Here is a 22,533-nt window from a genome sequence, read left to right as displayed (position 1 = left end):
GACCAACCTGCTGGAGCTATCAGTAAATACATTATCCCAAATGAGGTCAGAGATAGCTTCTACGGATAACTAGAACAGCCCCCTCTAACCCAAACTCCCCCCCTTCTGCGTTTTCCCCCCCCCCCCCCCAAAAAAAAATAAAACCCATTAGTTTAAAAAATTACCTTTTCAGAGCTTTAGAAACCTATTCAATATGAAGTTGATTCCTTTCTCTCCAATTTTAAGCTCAGAAATGACTTGTGATCCTAGGACAACTACATCAAGAATTAACATAAGGTTTTCATCATTCTGCTCTTATCCTTTCATCACATTTACCTCTGCCTCTATCACAACATCTTCTTTGCACACTGTCTTGTAAGAAATTCAACTTTAGTGAATGAAAACAGTAATTTCAATTGAGCTATAACAGAGATGTATCTTATATTAAACAGAAGTACTGAACTACACTGCACTGTTTAAATATTCCCTCCCCACTAAAAACAGCATAAGAGGCAGACTGCAAGGTCTGAACTGATAGCATTTAAAATGCTGTGGATTTGTGAATACTTTCTAAAAATTTCTGTATGTAGTTTTTGTTTTAAAAGAATCATCACTTTTCAGCACATTGCTTCTAGCAATAAACAAAGTTTGGGAGAAACACTATATAAACTCCCCTGCGAAATGAGTAATCTTCARTCTACAGAACAGATAACTTGGTATAATTTCAGTGTTAGTTCTGTAAATTAAAGCCTCATTTCTACCACTTAGGGGTCAATCCTCTTCCTCAGGTTTGTCCATGTAACCTTCCCTAACACAGTAAATTATTGTCCAATGGACTTAAAGCATGCCATATCCTTTACCAATTTACTTTTATCCAAATGACAGTACTTGGGTATTCTTGCCTCTACATGTTCTACAAAATACTAAAAATCAACCAGTCAAATGACATCATAAAGCCTKAATTTTAGCTGACAGAGGCAGGATATCTTTAGAAGACATCTGGAAAATTGCTGTAGCACAGGTCTCTCCGTACAGATAAATAATTCACAAATAATACATGAAAGAACTTTAAACTTAGGATAGCTCCCTTTTATTTTTTTACCTTAAAATAGAAACTAAGGTAAACAACAGATTAGCATTGTTTGGGAAACATTCATCAGACACTTCAAGTTTTAATCATCTGGTCTTTAGTGACACAATTCAAATAACTGTAGTTTAATATTTTTGCCTCAGCAGCAAGAAAGCATTTGTATGTTTAGCCATTATCTCTTCTAAAAGCAAATATCAATCTAGTTGATCCAGATACACCAGTCCTCTTTGAAAATGCACTTTTCTTAATGCTTAAGAAATGCAGAAGATTTTTAGTGAAGAGATCATTGTGCAGAAATGCAAGTACGTGCATCTTGGCCAGCAAACCTTCAGAGACACTTCTAGTTTTCATCTTGAATGACAGTAGAAAGAACAGTAAGTTAGGAAATAAATCTTTGAACAGATCACTGTCCTTACGTCAGAAGTGTTGTCATTACAGTAGCTGAGGAGTTAGTTACGTTCATAATGAATTTTCCCATTTGAAGGAGAGAGAGTAATTCAGTAATTCAATCGCACTTATCCAATTCACCCGAGTTCATGAGTTCTGAACTTGACAAATACTGTGATCTCCTATATTGGAACGTCTGTTTTTAGAACTTTTTTTTTTTTTTTTTAAATCAAAGCATAAAAAGCCTGAGCATTTGAAATTTGCTGCTTTAACATTCATCAGAAAAGTGAAATACTATTACAAATATTTGAGTGACTATGGTTTTTACATGCACACTTCTACGGGGAAGAAGGACACCTGGTTTACTGCACTACTCCATTCTCCTCATTTCAATATAAAGTATCCTGTAATGAGAAGCATACACATGCTATTTCAGTTACAACCCACTGATAAATATTTGCCCACAGTGAAAACTTTTAATACTTTGTGAAAAAGTTTTAAGTATAAAATTATCCGAAGATTACAGCTCTGAAAATATTCAGTACTTATAAGGGAAAAAATGCCATCTGCTGGGTACAGATGAAGACAACTTTTTTTGCTTTTCTTTCCTTACTCATGTGACATACTATGCAGAGCTTTCTCTCAACTTCAGACTTCGTTCTCTCCTATCTCAGAGCCTGATAAAGCACATGCAATGCTTTGAGGCACCATGCAATAGCTGTTTACTTAGAACTGTGTAACATACAAAACTTTTCAATGTGCCACTCAGAGAGTAGGACATCTGATAGTAATAGGTACAACAACTAGAATACAAATAAGGGTGCTTTTAAGCTTTCAAAAACACTAGATTTGGCTCTAAGATATCCAATAAATTTTATGGCTAGACAACAAAAATTTCTATTTGGCTTATATCAAAGAGCATCACACTCYGATTTGCTTCTCTAGTAGTTATATACAACTTTCCTGTAACTCATAAGCTAACAMTGGAATATTTAGTATTAGAATACAGATGCAGAATTAGTTACCTAGCTCAAAAGAYTGAATATTAATAAAAAAACTATACATGCTAAAAGCCATATTGTATAAGCAAAAACAAACACAAATGAGAAGTCAAGAACTGCTAGTTAAGAAAGATACGTGAACATTTTTGAGAGTTCAGAATTGGAAATTCCAAAGCGATTGAATGGCTAATTTTTTAAATTAACAAAAAGTCCAATGAAAGGAGGACAGGTTGCTCATATGTAAATATAAGGAAATAACTTTTGTTTTGATTCATAAGCCAACTGCATTTTTACATTTTGGTCATGGTTTTTGTTTTACAGCAGAATGAAGCAGCTGTCACATACAGATAGAATTGTGCATACAAAGGTATGTATTTATAAACAGAAAAAATCTGATTCTTTTCACTGAAAATTGAAGCAGCTTAGAATGCTGGAAGTTTGGGTTTCCAATATAGAATAAGAACTTATTTTTCATCTATACAATGATAAAAAAAAAAGTCTTATGAATCAACACATCTTCCCTGTGTTTAAGAAAAAAGAACTGGAGTTGATTTCACAGTGAGATTCAGTACAAAACTTGGCACTTCACAATCGGTCCCAAGACTTCTTGCTAAAAAGCATGCAAGTAGCAACATCGAAAGTACCAAAATAAGGAACATCGGCCTTTTTAACAATGTCTGCTAAGCTAATGTGCTTACATCTGTCTAATAAGAGCTATTGACAGCTTTTCACAAGGCACTCAGAAACTTCCCATCAAAGCACACTATGCACACAAGCTCCATAGCCAAGAGCTCCTGAGCTTTCCTATAAGATAAGTARGAAAATGTATCCTTTGTTACTGTTGAATCATCAAGTCCCAATTATGCAAACTGGTGTCCCTACATGTACCTAAAGCCTGACTTTAATGTTTCTGCAATCGGATGGGCATATTTTCCTAGAAAAAACTTCAAGCTGGTTGTTAGCCAAAAACATAGCAAGCATGGATTATCAAATCCATGGAAAATCTGAAGTCATTGAAGAAATTAAAAATCTATTTATTTCCTCAAAAGGTCCCTAAAAATGCTTAAAAAAGGAACAGAAAAAAAAAGGAAAAAACTCATAATGAACATTTTAGGCATTACAATTGGAAACTATAAAATCAGAGAATTATTTTAAAAATAATGATGTCAGCTTTTTGTTTTTTTCTGATGTCTCTGCAGTTTTTAGATATGTACCAGGAGTTTCTCTTGGCGATCTAACAGCAAAGGTGAAACTGCTGATAATCTCCCTGTGTTTTAGACAAGCACAGTTCCCTGCATACCATATTGATAACACTGTTACGGCAGAAATGCAAACAACCTGAATCAGGGTCATTTATTTTGTTGACATGCTTTGCTGATTCTGAAGTACTTGGGAATTCAGTAAAACAACAACAACAAAAAGGTAAGCTTCTGTTTTCAAAACCCATTTCAAAATCTTTTGACGGTATCAAAGCAAGCTGAACGATACTCTCGGAGTTAGGATTGCCATGATTTTTTTTATCTTTAATATATTCATTACTTAGTATTTATTCTTTTGTGATTTGTGTGCYTGGTATTATCAGAAAATTAAATAATAAAACATTCAGAGTAAGACCAATGAAGACTACAAAACATGTATAAACAAGTTTTTTTTATCCAGTCTACTTAGCAAGTTCCAGCACGGTGACATTTCCCCTGTAAATTTGCTTTTTTTTTTTTTCTTCTCTCTTTTCCTCTCTCCCAAATATACAACTGTAGGGAAGGAAGTCATCTGGTGATCAGAGTTTTAGCTTTTTAAATACGTGTTTTCTTGATTCCAAATTATCATAGCAAAACATTCGATTTTACTACATTAAAGATTTGTTCTGTACAAATGCATAGTGCCTTTTTAAATGCACCTATCTGTAAACTCAGTAGACAATAAAATCTCTTGTTAAGCAACAAATCTCTTGTTAATCTCTTGTTAAGCAAACTTTAAAAAGTCCAAATACTGATATAATAAGCAATTAATGCATAAGCAAATACTTGAAATTATCATTTACATCACAGCTGTAAAAACTACCAAAGCTGTAAAAAACTACCAAATGCTCCTGGATTGAGGAAGACCTAAAAGATAATACATTTAAAATGTTTCAAAGACACTAGCACTGCATAATGAAATCCATATTTAAAACACTTTGGAAAAGATGTAAAATGAGCTCTTTTATTAATACCAAAAAGCTATCATTGATACCTTGTATTAACTAMAATAAATTAAAAAGTTAATTTATACTGGTTCAAAAGAATAATATGTTCATAACTGAATTTCAGTTAAGTGTGAACAGCAGCATACTTATTCCTCAAACTATAACAAAGAAAGATGAACATTTTCCTTATTTAAATTAGACAGTCTTTAAATTATGCATCTGGCCAATCTTCCCACCATATAAAGTAAAACAATATATTAAATTCCCCCATATGAGGGGCACTTATCAGCTCCTTCCCACAACTGGTGTCATGTGTGAACTTTCTGAGGGCAGAGCCGGTCTCATGAGCAAGGTTATCACTGAAGACACTAAACARCATGACTCAGGCTCACTATCAACCACTGAAGAACATCGCTCAAAWTGGTCTCAAGCCGGACTCTGCTGGTCGCTGCTGAGACTGGCAGGTCAGACAATGACTGGAGGTGCACCCTGGATGCTGCTTACTCGGCCATACGTCACTTATCTGGCTGGARTGCCACTAAGGGAGCTATGCTGAAGGGTTATCTAAAGCTAAGGCAACCAACTTGCACCACTCTTGCCTTGCCCACAGAGTAGGCTTCTCACCTACACGCTGTAGGAAGATAGAGGGCACTAAGACTGGTCAAGCATGATGTGCTTCATAATCTTCCTGCAGTTCCCCAGATATTACCAACCTTTCTTGRGGGCTGACATTTGCTTTCATAAATGACAAAAAGCAGTCCATCTGCTTCCATGGACTTAGGCTTTGCTTAAGTAGCTTCAGGGACCTCGCTGCTCAAGAGAGCTGCAAGACTTCACTGCTCAACATCAATGCAATGACAATCAAGTACTACAGGTTTCCTGGATCTTTTGTATCTAGGTCTTCCACCGCATCATCAGGTCGCTTTCCTCAATGTATCTACTTTAAGAGGGAATAATTTTATTAACAGGTATGGATCAGTACMAAATGTGGCTACATTTGTAATGTTATTAAGAAAGTGTAATAATACATACTGGAAAGCCTAAAACATCAGTTGTTCATAAGTACCTGCAGCTGGAGAGACATACAATCAGGATTTGGGATCCTGATGAGTTTTATGTAAAACTGTTTCTAAAACAGTTTTAAACTAGGGACTGTTTCTAAAACAGTCCCTTGTACTTATCTCCTAATTAGCAACCATACCAGAAAAGCTGCTGTAAGATGGGTTAAACAGAGCASAGAGGTTGTCACTAAAACACTATAAAGCTGCTATAGCCTAAAAGATTCCTGGTCAAATCGTCAACAGTAGAGTATAAGCTAGAGAACACCAAGCATCTATCTGGGGAATGTGATCACTGGTAAACTACTGAGAATCTCACTCATTCCCCGAGTTCTCTGTAGTTTATTTCATTCCATGCGAGTGAAAAGTCTTGGCAGTGCTGTTTTTGTAAATCAACAGAGAAAATCTTTTCATTATTTTGATTCGTGCTATGTCACCCTGTAGTCTATTACATAGTTTATCAAGCAGTATTTCTGTACCCTCTAAGCCACACAACCCAACAGGAAATTCAGAATAAACTATTCTTCTAAGTGTATAGCAGGGAAGAGTAGTGCATGAGAAATAAGCGAATTTTAGAAGTGCTTGGTATTTAGGAGGTTTTCTTCATCTGATCTACGCACAGGAATAGGCAAGGAACTGATCTTTAACAGAATGGATAATTATAATGATAGCTGACAGTAGCAACTGGGAAGACTACTTAAAGCAGGAAGTTCAAGAAAAAGAAGGATCTACAAAACATGCAAGGCGACATTTACATTCCACTTTGCAAGCATATAGATAGATAATTTTAGGATGATATGAGGCAAAGCTTTTAAAAATCTGGAGAAATGAGTAGCTAAAGTAGAATAATTATCTGACAGATGGAAATTGCCCAAGGCTGCCACTTGAACATRTAAAAAGATGAGCCTGAGTTCATTTCTGAAATCCAGCATTAGAAATTCCAGGAACATCTTGAGTATTAGCTGTGGAAGGTACAACATTACGCTCAGCATACCAGAGTATAAATACTGCTTGGTTTCAAAAGCTATACTTTGAAAATCCTTTTTAAAAGCTAAGGCATTACAAAACTATTTTAATGACTTTTATATAAATAATATAGCACAAATACTGGCAGCATAGGAGACCCGAAGTATCCAGATACAGTGTTCATCCTTTTMCAGAATTTCCATTACAGTACCAATGGTGGTAGTTGACCATGCATATTCYACCACAGTAATTTTTGTGCTTTGTATCCGCTCCTGTTCTTTCTATATATAATATTCTCTCTCAATCAGCTTGCACAGTCCCATCTTTAAATTTGTTAAAATCTAGTAAGCCCTACTGTGGGAACTGTGCACTGTCTGAAGACAGCAGCTAAAAGAACTACTCGTTTTCTTTCATTTCCAGCCCTTTCGTTCCTCAAAAGCAAGCAACTTGGAAGCACATGCTTGCTTTAACAACAGCACAACCATAAATTGACCTAATATATTCAAACCTGTGCTCCCTCCTGCTGCCATCCCAACACTGTGCATCTTTGCATCTATTTGCAACATCTTGTCCTTATTTGTTCCGCAACTGCTGTGGGACATCATCTGCAGTCTGCTTCCTAACACCACTGCAYTCAACACAAATGCAGCCCTCATCTTCACTGTGATCTCTAGATGCTACAGGARGAGGGGATTGCTATGTTTACAATCAGAGTGTGACTTGTAAAGCTCCCATTGTGGTGGGCATCAGACACGAGAACATCATCTGGTGTTGTATGAGAATGGGGCTTTCTGCAAACAGGTGGAAAGAAAAAGAATTTGCAATCCAAGCGGACAACAACTCAACCAAATAAAAGGCAGAAGAGAAAAGAAGGCACAATGAAACACAGATGAAATAACTATTATGGTAGTTTTGCAGTTCTTGAGCCTATTCAGTTAACTACTTTTCAATTAACTGTGGATATGGATATGATCAAGACAAAAACAGACTTGCTATTGCAACAAATAGCTGATATTGTCTTCAAATGATGATTTTTCTTAAAGAAACAAGCTTTTATTAGTAATCTATCAGGAGTTCCTATAATTACTTCCAGTATCAAAACATTCTATGCAAAACAGGTATTACTTTATGACTTGAAATGACACTGAATGACAGTCTAATACTTTAAAACCAGTAAGATTTTCCCTTCAACAAAACAACCAATTGCACAAAACAAAAAACTCCTCCCTCTTCCCTTAATTTCAACATATCTGACATGTCTGGTTCAGACAACGGTTACATAGCAGAGTAAAAAAAATCTGTAAGAAAAAAAAAGTTGAGCATTTAAAAAACTGTCAGCTAAATAAATCTAGCAGTTTGTAAACATTTTAGTTGGTATTTGTGACRTTTAATGAAGGCTTAAATTGGTTTCAGTTTAAGAAATATTCTTGCAGTCAGACATTTCAAGAAGCGACTCCTTACTGTTTAAAATCAACTAAAATRTAACTGAGGTAGCTCAGTTATAATATAACAGTCTAAAATATAACTCAAGTATAACTCAAAGGTAATTGAGGTAGCAATTGAATGCCCTACTTCTGAAGTCTGTTTAACTAGTAGCTCACTTAATGCAGCTGATGAGTTTGCATTCCTRAAGTTTCTATTTCCATGAAAATTGTCATAATTTAGAAAAAACACAGGTTGTCAGAGCAGAGTGTGCCTTCATATTGCTGATGCGAGACAACCGCCTTAGGAAACCTCAAGTGATACAGCAGTGTTGAAAGGTGGTGCTACCCTTTTAAAGGCCAGGAAAGGTGAGGCTTTTCAGTTCTGCTTTTGCATGTTACTGCCGAAGACACAAAAAATTCTTCATCTGGCTGATTTAATGTTTATTTATAAAAGTAACTATACTAAAGTGATCAGAATAGATTGAATAATCACAAACTGAAATTGTTGTGAATACAAGTAAGAAGAATTTACCTGAACTCATGAGCCAAGAGGCTGGCAGGACTGGACTACAGGAATATACAKGTTATCCCAGCTCAGCTGAAAAGCTGTGACTCACTAAAATGCAATAAGGCAGCCTCGTTCAAGCTTGGGCACTGAACTGCACTGTCACGATTAGGTCACCTAGGTTACAGAAATGCTGCCTTTCCTTGAGTTTTTTCCCCCTCTATTTTCTCTTTTTGTTGGGTAKTTTTATAAATAAACTTTTAAAATAAATCCAGTTTACAGATCCTTAAGTTAGATCTTCCTTTTCAATTCAGTGGCAAAACCGCCTCCAATTTCTAAGTGACAGAAATCAACCCTAGGATAAAAACATTTGGGTTTACATCCTTACATCCTTAAGTAAATTACAGCCGTATCTGGGATGAAACATAAGCAGCTACTTCGCAATTAACATTAGAAGCTCATCTATGGATAGAAATGCACAACTAAAAGCATGGAAAAATGGCAGGTAGGCGGAAAATAACCATACCGACTGAAATCCGGCAAACTCCCTAGAGATAAATCCTTTATTCACATGAAATCTGCACAAGACTCTTTACAATTTTTCCAGGCGCTCCATTACATATGTCATTCAAAAGTTAAGCCCCAATAACTGACAGAGTGCTAATGCTAAGGTACTGAATAATCTTCCTATATGATGTGCTCCCTATTTAAGTGAACAAGCAATTATAAATACAAGTGCTGCAAGCATGCACTCAGGCACAAACTTAGGTGTTTGTCTGCATTTCAAGCTTTAAAGACGAGGCTGTGAATCAGAAGACAGGACCTGGAAATGACAGACAGCCAGTCCCCATTCTCAGCATTTCARGATGTTATGTATTTGAGATCAATAGTTCAGCTTTGGCTCTTTTGTCAGTAAGAGATCAGAGATACACATTCTGTTTTCATTAWTGATATTGCCTAATTGTACCAAACTAACACCTGAATTCTCTTAATAGCACATTAAACACATCTGGATTGCTCTACTGACAGGCATATGCTAAATTTCCTTCAGGATTACAGAAAAAAATCTCATCTAAAAGGTCAAAACTAATACTGGTGTGGTCTTTTCTTCAGAAACTGCAGTAAAGTTGGGCAGAGGAAGCCTCGTGTCACATTAGAATTGCTCGCAGCAAGACAGTCAGCTCATCAGGACAGTTTTTAGTTATACCAGAAATCAGCCTAACTTTCATCTGTTCAGCTGKTTTTTTGTGGCAGCACTCAGAACTTGGAACTGTATTTTTAAAGTCCAAGATAAATATGATTCTGCAGAAAATACAATCAACTATTTCAAAAACAGCGTAATTCTGATGCTGTATTAAACAAGTTCATCAACTTAAGATTTTCCAAGCGATAAATGGGATCCTCAAATTAACAACTGAAGCAGTTAATCCTCTAGTATTTTTTCTTTGTCTGCGGTTAACTGAGCAGAAGCTRCTGTTCATAGGTCACTACTCAACATAAATACCTCACTCAAAGGCAATTATATTTTCCTCCCAGTAATTCATTTGCTTCTTTTTGTTGGTTGACTGCACTTGCACTTACATTACTACTAGCAGTGAACTGTCACATGAGATGAAATAAAATGAATTTGGAAGAAGTGTACTTTTGTAATCAAATGTCAAATTATTCTACACTTTCCTCCTCTCCCTCAAGAACATACGCATWAAAGCACTTAAATAAACCTATAGATTAATCCAGAAAATTGCCACAATAGGAGCAATGCATTTATTTTTACATAGTTGGAACATGATAGAATAGTTTTGCATATCAGAAAGTTTCCAATTCCATCCAGAATTGGATTCTTAGAAACACTTTTTACTGGCTGATGTTTTACAGTGTGCTTAAATATTCTGATGAAATAATTCATAATCTACTAAATGTAAGAACATAATATTTTTCTTTTTTSAAATCAGTTAGCTCATCAAATGAGTAATTCTTTTCTATGAAATGAAAATAATCTGTTTGCTTCTGAATTACAGACTCTCCACATTTATAAGCTTCAGAAGAAATCACAAGAATCCCATAGTAAAAATACCTTGTTTTGTCCAATAATTTTCTTATTAGTCTTACAACTTACATAAAAGCTAGRCTTTTTATTTTATATACAAATATAAAATATTTGTAAATATACACATCCAATTCTTTGAAKTTCTTGCAACTTAAATGTTTCTATATATTCTCTAAAATACATGTGATGTTAAGAAATACATAATATTCAGTTTTCATACACAAAAATGAAATGGTCATTTAGTAGCTGAGCACATTTTCTTAAACAACCACATATTCTTAGGTTACCATGTATTCACCAAATATGTTCATCAACATAATGTACAAGTATCTAAAAGTTAGATGCTGTTATTATTAGCACTATAAGTGATATATGAATTAACTGTTTCATCATATTCAGTTACCTGTAGCATCAAGAAAAAGGGCTAAGTATCACAATTTCAAACTGTCAGCTGAGTGCCAGATGTTAAAATAGTAAGTAGTCTAAAGTCAAATATCTTCATTTTAAGAAAATCTTTTTCAAAAAAAAGCTTAATTTAATGAATCAATCTTTTTCATGGCACAACCATACGTGAAAAGCACCCCCATTTATTATATGCAGTGATTGAACTAGGCAATACGTAAAATTGATGTAGTCTAAAGACTTAAATGTCTTAGAGCATTAAAACTTTCTTAGTAAAGATCTTTACAGTTTTACAGACTAACACTGATGAGCAACTACCAAATAAAACATATCTAAAATTTCGTTTTTGTTTAAAATAACGTGTGCCATTTCTCATCATACGTAATTGCAAATAGAAATAAAGCTTACATTGCCACTATTTTGTGTAAAAGCAATGGAAAACAGGCATTTGATATTTTATGCTAATTTAGACTGTCTCATTTCTAAAAGCATAAGGAGTAACTGTCAAATTCAACAGGACTTTTATGAAATTTGTGAATGAGGGGATTCACATCACAAAGATAAGTCATTCTTTTTCAGTGTAGCACTGATTACAACCGTTGCATATAACTTCAATTCTACAGATATATATAGAGACTTAACCTCAGAAAATGCCAAGTGTTTTGTATTTAAAATGGGAAGAAATTACATACCCTTCTCCACCAACTCTTGTTATCTTTAGACGAAAATCAACCGAGTTCAGGCTGGGTGGCTTCCATTTCAAGATATCATCGCATCGGCCAGGCTTGTATTTCTGAAGTAAATTTAAAAAGCAGTTTAACTACGTTTGTAGTTTTTTTTAAAATGGGTTTTAACGTTACAGTTCAGCATTTTGCAACTTTATTAGTTGTCTCTAATGAATTACAATACTTAAACATCGAACTCCATTACTACAAAGGTAGTTGCGCTTCAGTAGTTTGCTTTTTTAACTCCTTGGCACTGTAGCCCTAGCACTGCATATAATAAGGAACAGAAAAACAAAGCAGCATTCTTTATTAGACCTACCTGACTAATGGAGTATTTCAAAAAAAGAAAATAAGCACAGTAATAAAAATGCTGATGAGATGTCCATTAAAGACAGGTTTCAAAAAATTTCAGCATTTAAAAAAAACTTACAACGGTTTCCATTACTCATACAGACAGCTTATACAAAAAGCCAGCAGCTGCTATACTGCCAATCGTTCAATAGGTCACTCCCGTTTCTCTCGAAGAAATTTAAGTTATGTAACGATAAAAGATCATGACATAATTAAGGAAACATTTATTGCTTTAGAAAAAGGGTGAGCACTTCACTAAACCAAAAGATGCCATACTCAACATGAAAGGAGTTTTCTCTTAAATCAGTGCTTTGGCATATCACAATCTCTTATTTTCAGCTTCAGTTTATTAAGCTGCCTATTTGTTCATCACAGGCTAACAGTGAGAGGCCAACAGCAGAATACACCCTTTCTTACCAGAATATCTGCACAGCAGAATAWAAAAATCAGAATGACAAAGAAAAGGTAAAAGTAAAATAATGTAAACTGAAGATGTAGAGAATGATATTTTAGTAGTTTTTTAATTTATTAAAAACTTATGTAAATTTACTTTGAAACAAAATTGTGCTCAGTGTCTTTTGGGAACACAGTGACCATCAACCTGACATAGCACCCACATGGTGTTAAGCACCTGTAAAATACAATAGTGACGATACATGTAACAGTTCCAAAGTTAATATGGCAAAAGAAAATGATAAAGTGACTTTTCCTAGACAATTATCAAACATAAMCTTCACCAACTAAAACAGCTCCAAGCCTCCAAATCTCTTTAGTAGATTTAGTAAATATGTGTTAAAAATAATCTACTGAAAGCCTCATCTGGTAAGCGAGCATGGCTGGCTAGAGCACATCTGATTTCTTGACCATGGCTGTAAACTGTTTCAAGGAAAAGGCTTGGGCCAGCTCTCATTTCCCCTCTGAGCATTACAATCAAGTTCCAAAATTCAGTGTTATATCCCATACCTGCCTTACTATTCTAACCATGCACAACTCCAAACTAAGTTTGTCCACAATCTTCAACATCTGAATAAAATTTAAATTATTTATCCTTGTCTTCAGTACAGCATGCAGAAGCCGCTTCTGACACCTCTTATCTATGCCTGCTTCCCTTCTACTTCTTTCATTTTCATTCTTTCTCCGTTATCAAATAGCTGCAACTTGTCTCTTGGAAAACAACTTTCTCTAGCAGTCCTGTACATCCGGAACTTTTGCCTTTTTACATCTGAAYCAGAAAACTAGTTAGATACAATGTGATAGTCACATTAAGTATGCTTTCTCCTGTATTCTCTTCCCATACAATTTCCCACTAGCCTGGTTTCTGTACTGTAATAGCAACAGCTATTTGAGCATTTATAGCTGTCTGTATACCCTTTCAAAAGAAGATTTAGACAGATATTGAGCAATTAACAAAAAWACACATATATACATTTCTGAAATCAACTATATATATGTGTGTGTATATATATATATATATTCTTTTAGTTGCTACCATCCTGCTATTCCCAGCAACCCTTCAACCCATTTCTCTGGGTCATCATTCACTGTATTTWAAAATCTTACAGACTTCGGGTTTAAATTTCATTATTGAAAGAGCTCATGCTGTCCCTAAGCTTTTTCATCTCCATTCCCAATCTAAAAATTTTCTATCACACATTCTAGTGTTAAAAATATGTAAGAACTCATGCCATATATACTGATCTTAAATAGATACAAGTGTACAAAAATGTAACTCAGTAAAGCATTTAATCTTTCCAATTAACAATTTGTTATAGCCATACACAACTTTATACATAACTATATTTAGATATACTGTTATGTATTTATATTTCACTTTAGAGAAAATATTTTAGAATATATTCAAATGTGCACACTGGATATGATTTGGGAAAATGGAAATGCCCTTTTCAATAAAAATTTCCTACTTTTTTTGTACTTCTACATGTTATTTAAGAAAATATGGTATTATCTTCTTTATTACTGCAATACATTCCAGGAACTATAGAACACAACGCAATGTGTACAATTGCTCTTACCTGTAGTTTCTATTTTGGTCCAAGACTACTGGTAGACTGATAGGTAGAATACCAGTATGCCTCTCTTCCTAGGTGGGGCAGCAGTAACTCAACTACCTGTGAACCTCCAGTAATTACTGCTTCTGTGGCTGGAGAAAATTTTCRTAAAATTGTCATTTCACATGTATTTTTCTGTACATTCACTACTCTACATTTACCTACATTGATTTTCACCTGCTGTTTTGTTTTCCAATTTTGAGTTTTTCCTTGTATCCRGAGGAACTTCTTGTGTTTCAGTTTGTGGCTGTTGCCTCTTATCCTAYCACTGAGCACCACTGCAAAGAGTCTGTCCCTATTCCCTTAACATCCTCCCTTACAATATCTGTACACACTGATAAGATCCCCTCTCAGTCTTCCCAGGTTGAACAGGTCCAACTCTCACTCCTTACCTGAGAGAAGCTCCATTCCCACAATCACCTTCCTAGCCCTACGCTAGACTCTCTAATAGTTCAGTATCTCTCTTGCACTGGGGACAGTGTTCTTCAAATATCAGATAACCTAACACAAATTCTGTTTCTCAAGTATGCAAAAACTTTGYCTTAGATGAATCATTGCACACATGCCTGTTCTGCATGAATTTCCAAAACAAAATGTGAAGCAATCTGTCTGGGATCAAACTRCTCCCCAGAATTTTAAATATAGTATTCATAGCAATGATATCCTAGATCTCCCTTTAAATATTCATGTACATGTCTGTTAAACACATCAGGTCACATAACACCTGAAATACAAGGTTTATGTTTCTGCCTGAACATTTTCAACCTATAAAAGAATCATAGAATCATTATGGTTGGAAAAGACCTTCAGGATCAAGTCCAACTGCAAACCCATGACCATCATGTGTGTTAAACCATGTCCCCAGCTCATTTACACGCTTCTTGAACACTGCCAGGAAGGGTGGCCCCACCACTTCCCTGGGCAGCTTGTTTCCATGCTTGACTACTCTGTTTAGAAAATTTTCCTAATATCTAACTTGAATCTCTCCTGGTGCAACTTGAGGTCATTTCCCCTGGTTGTATTGGTGGTTATTTTGGAGAAAAGAACAACTCCTGCCTCCCTGCAACCTCCTTTCAGGTAGCGGCAGAGAGCGATCAAATCTCTCTCGAGCCTCCTCCAGACTAGCTAACCTCAGCTCCCTCAGCTGCTCCTCATAAGGTCTGTGCTCCAGATTCTTCACGAGCTTCATTGGCCTTCTTTGCGCACACTCCAGCATCCATGCCTTCCTCGTAGGGAGGGGCCTAAAAATAGTTATCTACAACCTTTTCCCCATCCACTAGGTAGGTTACTTGGTCATAGAAGGACATCAGCTTGGTCAAGCACGATCTGCCTTTTATGAATCCATGAAATCCTTGGCTCAAGGTACCAAGTACTTGGAGGATAACTGATCTGGGTGTTAAAGACTGAGACAATAGCAGCATTAAGTACCTCAGCCATATCCTCATCCTTGGTGACATTTCCCGCTGCGTCCGATGAAGGATGGCAATTCTCSTTAACCCTGCTCCTCTAGTTGATCCTGAGCCATAAGCACTCATTTTTTTTTCCCCATCACCTGCTTGGAGCTCCACATATTTGAAGGACTCACTAACATACAGCGCTACCCCACCTCCTTTCCTTCCCTGCCCATCCCTTCTTAAAAGTCTGTAGACATCCACCACAGCACTCCAGTCATGACAATAGTCCCAACACTTTTCAATTATGGCAACTGTCATAGTTTTCTTAACAGCCATGGCCTCAAGCTCTTCCTGTTGCTGCTCATGCTTCATGCATTGGCAGAGATGCACTTCAGATGGTCTGAGCTCTCCCCCAACCCTGGCATTCTGCCCCATGTTCATCTTTAGGGATCAGAGTTTTATGTCCCTCCCTCTACATAGCTAGTTTAAAGCCCTCTCAATGAGTACTGCCAACTCCTGGGCAAAGATTCCTCTTCTTCTAAAAGTGAAACCTGTCTGTCCACTGGAGGCCCAATGCCATAAAGACTGTCCCATGGTTTAAAAAAAAACAAAAAACCACCACTGGCACCAGCCTTTTAGCCATCTGTTAAGCAGGTGGCTTTTCTTGCCCCTCAGTGTCCTTTCCTGACATTGAGAAGAGGGAAAAAAAAAAGTTGTGCATCCACACCCTCAGACATTTGAGGYGGTATTCTCAAATCGGCGACTGCACCCATCTTTCTCACTGACAGCCTTTAGCCTTTCTACCTACTCATTCACTGATGCCAGAAGGTTAAGCAGTTCACCTTTCACGCAGGTGTTGCCTCTGCTACCCCCTGCTAGCACTGAGGGCCTAAGGCATTGTCCGTAGCTGGAGACCCCACTGTTGCATGCACGAGGGCATCTCAGTCTGCATCCCCACAGTCTGCCAACAAGTAGACATCATGGCTCTGGCTGATTCCTCACTGAGGTGGTAACTGTGGGGAGTGATTTCCTGCTGAGAGCAAACCTCCTCCCTGCTTGTCCCAACTACATCAACTGTGCYGAGAGCTGCTTTGACTGCTGCACCACATCCTGCATGCCTGCTCCTCTCTAACTGCCTTGCCATGCCCTGTGTGTCCTAACACAAACCCTAATGGCTGTGACACGCCCTGTCCACCCACTCTGCTCTAACGGCCACACCACACCCTGCACATTTACTCTGCTCAAAGTACCCTTCTAAACTTCCACGCCAAGCCCTCTGCACCTGCTCCTCTCTGCTTCGCCGCTTCAGGACGCACTCCCCTCTAACTGCCGCCCCACACCCTGTGCGCCTGCCTCCCGTTTAACTGCTGCTCTAATGGCTGCACCACGCCCTCTAGGCCCCCTCCGAGTTAACTGCCGCTTTAACTGCCGCCCTACGCACCTCCTCYACCCTAACGGCTACACCACGTGCCGTGCGCTCGCTCGCCTCTAACTGCCGCTCTGACGGCCGCCTCATGCCCTCCACACCCGCTTCCCTCAAACTGCTGCTCTAACAGCCACACCACGCCCTGCGCACCCGCATCCCAGTAACTGCCACTCTAACGGCCGCGCCACGCCCTGTGCACCCTCTCTGATCTAACACCTGCTCCAACGGTGCCGCCCCACGCTCTAAGGACGGCCACACCACGTCCTGGTCTGCCTTAACGGCCACACCACGTCCTGGGCGCTCGCCGTAACTGCCACTCTAACGGCCGCGCCACGTCCTGGGCGCCCCGTCTAACTGCCGCTCTGCCTCACTACGCCCTGTGCACCTGCTCTGCCCTAATAGCCGCACAACGCCCCGTGTGCCCCCTCTGCTCTAACTGCCGCTCTAACGACAGCACCACTCTCTCGCGCCCCCTCTGCTCTGCCTCACAACGCCCTGTGCGCCCCTCTGCTCTTTCAGCCGCTCTAATGTTAGCACCACGGCTTGTATGCCTGCTCTGCTCCTACGGCCGTGCCACGCCCTATGCACCCACTCTGCTCTAACTGCCTCACCATCCCCTGTGCGCCCGCTCCTCTCTTAACTCCCACTCTGCCTCACCACTGCATGCCCACTCTCTTCCAACAGCCGCACCACGCCCTGTGCACGCACTTTCGCTGCAACGACTAAGCGACGCTCTGTGCGTCCGCTGTGCTCTAACTGCYGCTCTGTCGCGCAGCACCCCGTGCRCCCGCGCTACTCCAACTGCTGCGCCACGCCTTGGGCGCCCTGGGCACTTGTTCTAACCGCCGCACCACACCCTGCGTGCCCGCTTCGCTAGGATCCTCGCGACAGCCTGCGCTCCTCTTCTGCTAACCGCCGYGCTGCCTCACCACGCCTTGTACATCCTCTGCTCTGCCGCTCAAACGGCCGCCCCACACCAGGTGCGCCCGCTCGCCTCTGTCCCCCCTCACGGCCACCCCACACCATGTGCGCCCGCTCTGCCTCACRACGCCCTGTGCACCCGCTCGCCTTTAACTGCCGCACCACGCCCTCTGCACCCCCTCGGATCTAACTGCTGCTCTAACGGCCACCTCGCGACRGGTGCACCCGCTCGCCTCTAACTGCCCCTCTGCCCGACGGCRCCCTGTACACCCGCTCCCCTCTAACTGCWGCTCTAATGCCCGCCCCACACCCTGTGAGCCCGCTCCCTTCCAACTGCTGCTCTGCCTCACCACACKCCTGGCCCCTCACCCGATCGCCTATTAACTGCCGCTATACGGACCACACCACGCCCTGTGCGCCCGCTCCCCTTCACTGCCGTTCTAACTGCCACGCCACGCCCTCTGCGCCCCCTCGGATCTAACTGCTGCTCTAACGACCACCTCACGGCCTGAGCGCTCGCTCTCCCTCACCACGTCCTGTGCACCCRCTCGCCTATTAACTGCCRCTATAATGGCCACACCACGCCCTGTGCGCCCCCTCTGATCTAACAGCTGCTCTAACTGCCACACTACGCGCTGAGTGCCCCCTCTGATCTAACTGCTGCTCTAACGACCGCCCCACGCCCTGTGTGCCCGCTCCCTTCCAACTGCTACTCTGCCTCACCACGTCCCGTGCAACTGCTCGCCTATTAACTGCAGCTATAACGGCCACACCACGCCCTGTGCGCCCGCTCCCCTTCAACTGCCGCTCTAACGGCCACTCCACGCCCTGTGCGCCCCCTCTGGTCTAACTGCTGCTCCAACGGCCACTTCAGGCCTTGTGCGCCCGCTCCCCTCCAACGGCCCCTCTAACAGTCACTCCACGCCCTGTGTGCCCCCTCTGGTCTAACTGCTGCTCTAACGGCCACTTCACGCCCTGTGCGCCCGCTCCCCTTCAACTGCCGCTCTAACGGCCACTCCACGCCCTGTGCGCCCCCTCTGGTCTAACTGCTGCTCTAACGGCCACAACACGCCCTCTGCGCCCCCTCGGATCTAACTGCTGCTCTAACGGTCGCACCACGCCCTGAGCGCTCGCTCCCCTCTAACTGCGGCTCTGCCTCACCACGTCCTGTGCACCCGCTCGCCTATTAACTGCCGCTCTAACGGCCACACAATGCTCTGTGCGTCCCCTCTAACTGCTGCTCTAATGACCGCCCCACGCCCTGTGTGCCCGCTCCCTTCCAACTGCTACTCTCCCTCACCACGTCCTATTCAACTGCTCGCCTATTAACTGCCGCTATAACGGCCACACCACGCCCTGTGCGCCCGCTCCACTCTGCCTCACCACGCCCTGTGCGCCTGCTCCCCTTCAACTGCCACTCTTAACAGCCACTCCACGCCCTGTGTGCCCCGTCTGGTCTAACTGCCGCTTTAACATCCGCACCACGCCCTACGCGCCGGCTCCCCTCTAATTACCGCTCTAACGGCTGTATCACGCCCTGCGCGCCCGCTCCCCTCTAACTGCCGCCTTAACGGCAACACTACACCCTAGGCGCCTGCCCTCTTCTAACTGCTTCACTATTCCGCGTGCGCCCCGCTCCCAAGTGCCGCTCCAACATCCTGCGCGCCCTCGATCTCTAACTGCCGCTCTAACGGCTGTACCACGCCCTGCGCGCCTGCTCCGCTCTAGCCGGCTGCACCACGCCCTGTGCGCCACCTCTAACTGCCGCTCTGCCTCACTACGCCCTGTGCACCTGCTCTGCCCTAATAGCCGCACTGCGCCCTGTGCACCCGCTCTGCTCTAACTGCCACTCTGCTTCACGACGCCCTGTGCGTCCTCTGTGATATAACTGCTCCTCTAGCGGCCACGCCTTGCCCTGTGCGCCCGCTCTCCTCCAACTGCCGCTCTAACTGCCGCCCCACGCCCTGTGTGCCCGTGATCTAACTGCTGCTCTAACGACCGCCTCTGCGCGCCCGCTCCCCTCCAACTGCCGCTCTAACGGCCACACCATGTCCTGTGTGCCCGAACCCCTCTAATAGCCGCTCTAACAGCCACTCCACGCCCTGTGGCCCCCTCTGGTGTAACTACCGCTCTAACGGCCGCCCCACGCCCTGTGCGCCCGCGCCCCTCTAACTGCTGTCTAAACACCACCACTACGCCCTGTTCGTYCTCCCTCCTCTAACTGCTTCACTATTCCTCGTGCTCCCTGCTCCCAAGTGCCACTCCAGCATCCTGCGCGCCGGCTTCCTCTAACTGCCGCTCTAATGACTGTACCACGCCCTGCGCGCCTGCTCCGCTCCAACCGGCCGCACCACCTCTAACTGCCGCTCTGCCTCACTACGCCCTGTGCACCTGCTCTGCCCTAATAGCCGCACTGCGCCCTGTGCGCCCGCTCTGCTCTGCCTCAGGACGCCCTGTGCGTCCGCTGTGATATAACGGCTCCTCTAACGGCCACGCCGCGGCCCGTGCGCCCGCTCTCCTCCAAGTGCCGCTCTAACGGCCGTCCCTCCCCCTGTGCGCCCGCTCCCCTTCAATTGTCGCTCTAACGGCCGCCCCTCCCCCCGTGCGCCCGCTCCCCTGTAACTGCTGCTCTAACGGCCGCGCGCCCGCTTGAAGTGCCGCCCCACGCCCTGTGCGCCCGTGATCTAATTGCTGCTCTAACGACCGCCCCTGCCCCTGTGCGCCCACTCCCCTCCAAGTGCCGCTCTAACGTGCACCCCACGCCCTGTGCGCCCGCTCCCCTCCAACTGCCGCTCTAACGGCCGCCCCATCCCCTGTGCGCCCACTGCCCTGTCACTACCGCTCTAACAGGCGCCCCACGCCCTGTGTGCCCCCTGTGATCTAACAGCTGCTCTAACGGCCGCCCCGCGCCCTGTGCGCCCGCTCCCCTCTAACTGCCGCTGTAACGGCCGCAGCAGGGCGGGGGCGCTCGCGCTCCCTGGAGGCGGCTCTGGAACGCGGGCGTTGGGCCGCCTTCCCGCGGCACCGCCCCCGCTGCCTCAGCGTCGCCTCTCGTGAGGGGCTCGCGCCGCCCGCTCGGGGGCATGGCCTTTTCCTGGCGCTTTCCTGCTTCGCACCTTTGGAAGAGACATGATCCGTTTGCTGCAACCAGGTTTTTTGGCGGAAGTTACTTGTGCTCTTCCAGCTTCGTGCTTGTTCAGAACACTGGTCGACAATGTATAGCAGTGTTGTAAAGAATGACAGTTGTCTTCCTCAGATAAGCTATTCCTTCCTCCACAACAAGCCTTTGTTGGGCTGACAACCTAACTGGGAGATTAGAAGAGATACAGGCACTAGGCATCATAAGGACATGCTGCCTCATTCAAAATAATTGGGAATAGGTTCCAAGACTAGTGATGATGGAGGTGGCAATGACACTGCTATTATCTGAGATGCAACAAGGTCAACGGGGCATTTTCTATAGTGATCCACTGTGGGACTGGCAATTATAATCTACAGGTTTGTGGAATGTAACTCGCCTTTGACACCGCTAAACCAGTTAAATGAGAATATTTGCTCCAGGAGAGACCAAGACTAGCAGTATTTCCCAATAAACTCCTAAAACAATAGCAGAGATAGGGTCCTTGGCACCAATCACTTCCTGCTACTGACAACTCCTAGTGCACTGTGTTACTTGCACCATAGTTCTAGTCCCATGTGTCTAGCTAGTGCTAGACGCAAGTCCCGTTACACCTTAAGTTTGTTTCTAAAGCTCAGAGCGTTTTAGAGAGGTACTGCTTCCTAGGTCAAGCTGGTAGAACACCTGGCAAAACGGACAAGTCATTTTTTCCACTAAAATTCAGAGCCTGATAAGGTTATTTTCATAGCCATCAAAGCCCGTGCACTGTTACCTTTGCCAACTACAGTCCTTGCCTGCCCACAGTGACGCCATTTAGAAACCTGTATATCCACAACAGTCAGAAATGCAGCACGGATGAGTAACACCAGACATTACTTAGCAAGGTTCATGCTTTTATAAAATATATATGAAATTCATTATTATTCAGAGCTTAGTTAATTCAAATTTGTTTATATATTTTGCTAAAACCACTTTTTCTGTTAAACAGTCAAGTTGGCAAACAAAAAGTTAATTACTTCCATCATGTTTTTTTTTTTTTATATATATAAAAATGCTACTAGATTATGGTGCACAACTATGTTTTAAAATGATAATATATATTGTGGTGCTTCTTCCTGGAAAAGAATGTAGTGACTGCCTGAATATGCAGTAAATCGTACAACTAAAATTACCCTTGAACATAAAATCACTTTAAATTGTCAAATATGTTAAAGTGTTAAGTTTCAAAGAAAATATTCATATTTTTATTTCAAATAAAATATTCATATTTTAATACCAGAAGAGGAARCTTCTACTATAATATAAATGATATTCTGATATTTAGTCAGCCTTACTTACCAGGATAAGCACACTAAATGCATTCTAAAAACAATTCTAAAGCACCTTAAGTTCACAAGCAATATTTATATTGTAAAATCTATCCATTTCAGTTACCATATTTTTCTGTGCTTTATTTAAATTGTTTGCAAGCACATTTGTATTCAA

At 41.9% G+C, this 22,533-nt stretch overlaps 1 protein-coding gene across 3 annotated transcripts in view; it reads right to left on the bottom strand.

The window, feature by feature from the left end:
* Positions 1-22,533, bottom strand: part of RNGTT (RNA guanylyltransferase and 5'-phosphatase) — a 164,571-nt gene that overhangs the window by 44,065 nt on the left and 97,973 nt on the right. For all 3 annotated transcript variants that reach the window (XM_026038425.1, XM_026038426.1, XM_026038424.1), the window contains one exon: positions 11,737-11,837. In XM_026038425.1, the coding sequence (XP_025894210.1) occupies positions 11,737-11,837 (101 nt within the window). The remainder of the gene's footprint in view (positions 1-11,736; positions 11,838-22,533) is intronic.

This window comes from Nothoprocta perdicaria, unplaced genomic scaffold (genome assembly GCF_003342845.1).
Source record: "Nothoprocta perdicaria isolate Ctin4 unplaced genomic scaffold, notPer1 scaffold_21, whole genome shotgun sequence".
NCBI classification, from domain to species: Eukaryota; Metazoa; Chordata; class Aves; order Tinamiformes; family Tinamidae; genus Nothoprocta; species Nothoprocta perdicaria.
Note: the sequence above shows the minus strand (reverse complement) of the source record. Positions and strands in the feature narration are given on the sequence as shown.